The 887-nt window shown below is 64.3% G+C and overlaps 1 protein-coding gene across 1 annotated transcript in view; it reads right to left on the minus strand.

The window, feature by feature from the left end:
• Nucleotides 1-43: 43 nt before the first annotated feature.
• The window catches only part of LOC104490004 (peroxisomal N(1)-acetyl-spermine/spermidine oxidase-like), a gene marked incomplete at both ends in the record, with an annotated part of 1,821 nt that continues 977 nt past the window's right edge, over nt 44-887 (minus strand). Inside the window, 2 exons of the mRNA XM_010132229.1 lie at nt 44-308; nt 760-887. The exon at nt 760-887 is cut by the window's right edge and continues 17 nt beyond it. Of these exons, the coding sequence (XP_010130531.1) occupies nt 44-308; nt 760-887 (393 nt within the window). The remainder of the gene's footprint in view (nt 309-759) is intronic.

Here is an 887-nt window from a genome sequence, read left to right on the forward strand (position 1 = left end):
GACGACACCCGCTTCCTGATCGCCGGCACCAACTGGTACTGACCGCAGCCCCTCGTCCCTGCGGGAGCCGAGCCGAGCCGAGCCGAGGAGCGCCGCCCGTCCCCCCGCAGAACGGGAGAAGCCTCCGCATCCCTCTGCGCGGGAGGCTCCTCAATAAAGGACTCTGACCAGCACTGAGCCACCAAGCATGGAAAAAAAAAGAGCTGGTTGAGCCTCTCAGCCTCTCGCCAGCCTGACAGCAGGGCCCCGTGGGTGGTGGAATAGAAGGTGCGGTGGGTGGCCTCACCAGCAAAGAGGAGCTGCAGAGGCTGACGCAAGGCAGGAGGTGAGCAGTGGGGGCCTGCTGCCTCCCCCAGCCCCGCGGGGACACCGGGTCCTACTAAAACAGCGTCATCTCCTTGCCCTTTGGCACCCCACAGATGCATGACCCCCACTGCAGCCCTGTAGAGACCAAGAAGCGGGCACCTTCCCCTCCTTAGAGACCCACCCCATGCCGTGAGGATGCTGGAGAGTGGTTGGAAGGAGCTATGTCTCCCCACATTTTATCAAAATGCGGTCCCTCCCACCCTGGTGGAGCTCAGTGGGGAGAGCAAAGGGAGATTGGTGGTGACCCGAGCATTGGTGGCCCCTGAATGGAACGGAGAGTGCCACCTCCCTGTGCACCTCAAAGCCTGCCCCCAGCCCGATCTGGCTGTCCCCATGCCTGGGTGGCCCCGCTTCCCCCATGGCTGTTGCATCCCTTGGGCCTCAAACAATTACCCTGGGGTCTTCGAGCTCCTCCGGCAGGGGCTGAGCCAGCACGTCAATGTCCTCTCCTGAGCTGCCAACAGCCACGTAGCTGTAGGAGCCGCGGGCGGAGGGCGCCCTGGGCCCACGGGAGCCGAGCA

This window comes from Buceros rhinoceros, unplaced genomic scaffold (assembly GCF_000710305.1).
Source record: "Buceros rhinoceros silvestris isolate BGI_N320 unplaced genomic scaffold, ASM71030v1 scaffold38822, whole genome shotgun sequence".
In the NCBI taxonomy this organism is placed as follows: domain Eukaryota; kingdom Metazoa; phylum Chordata; class Aves; order Bucerotiformes; family Bucerotidae; genus Buceros; species Buceros rhinoceros.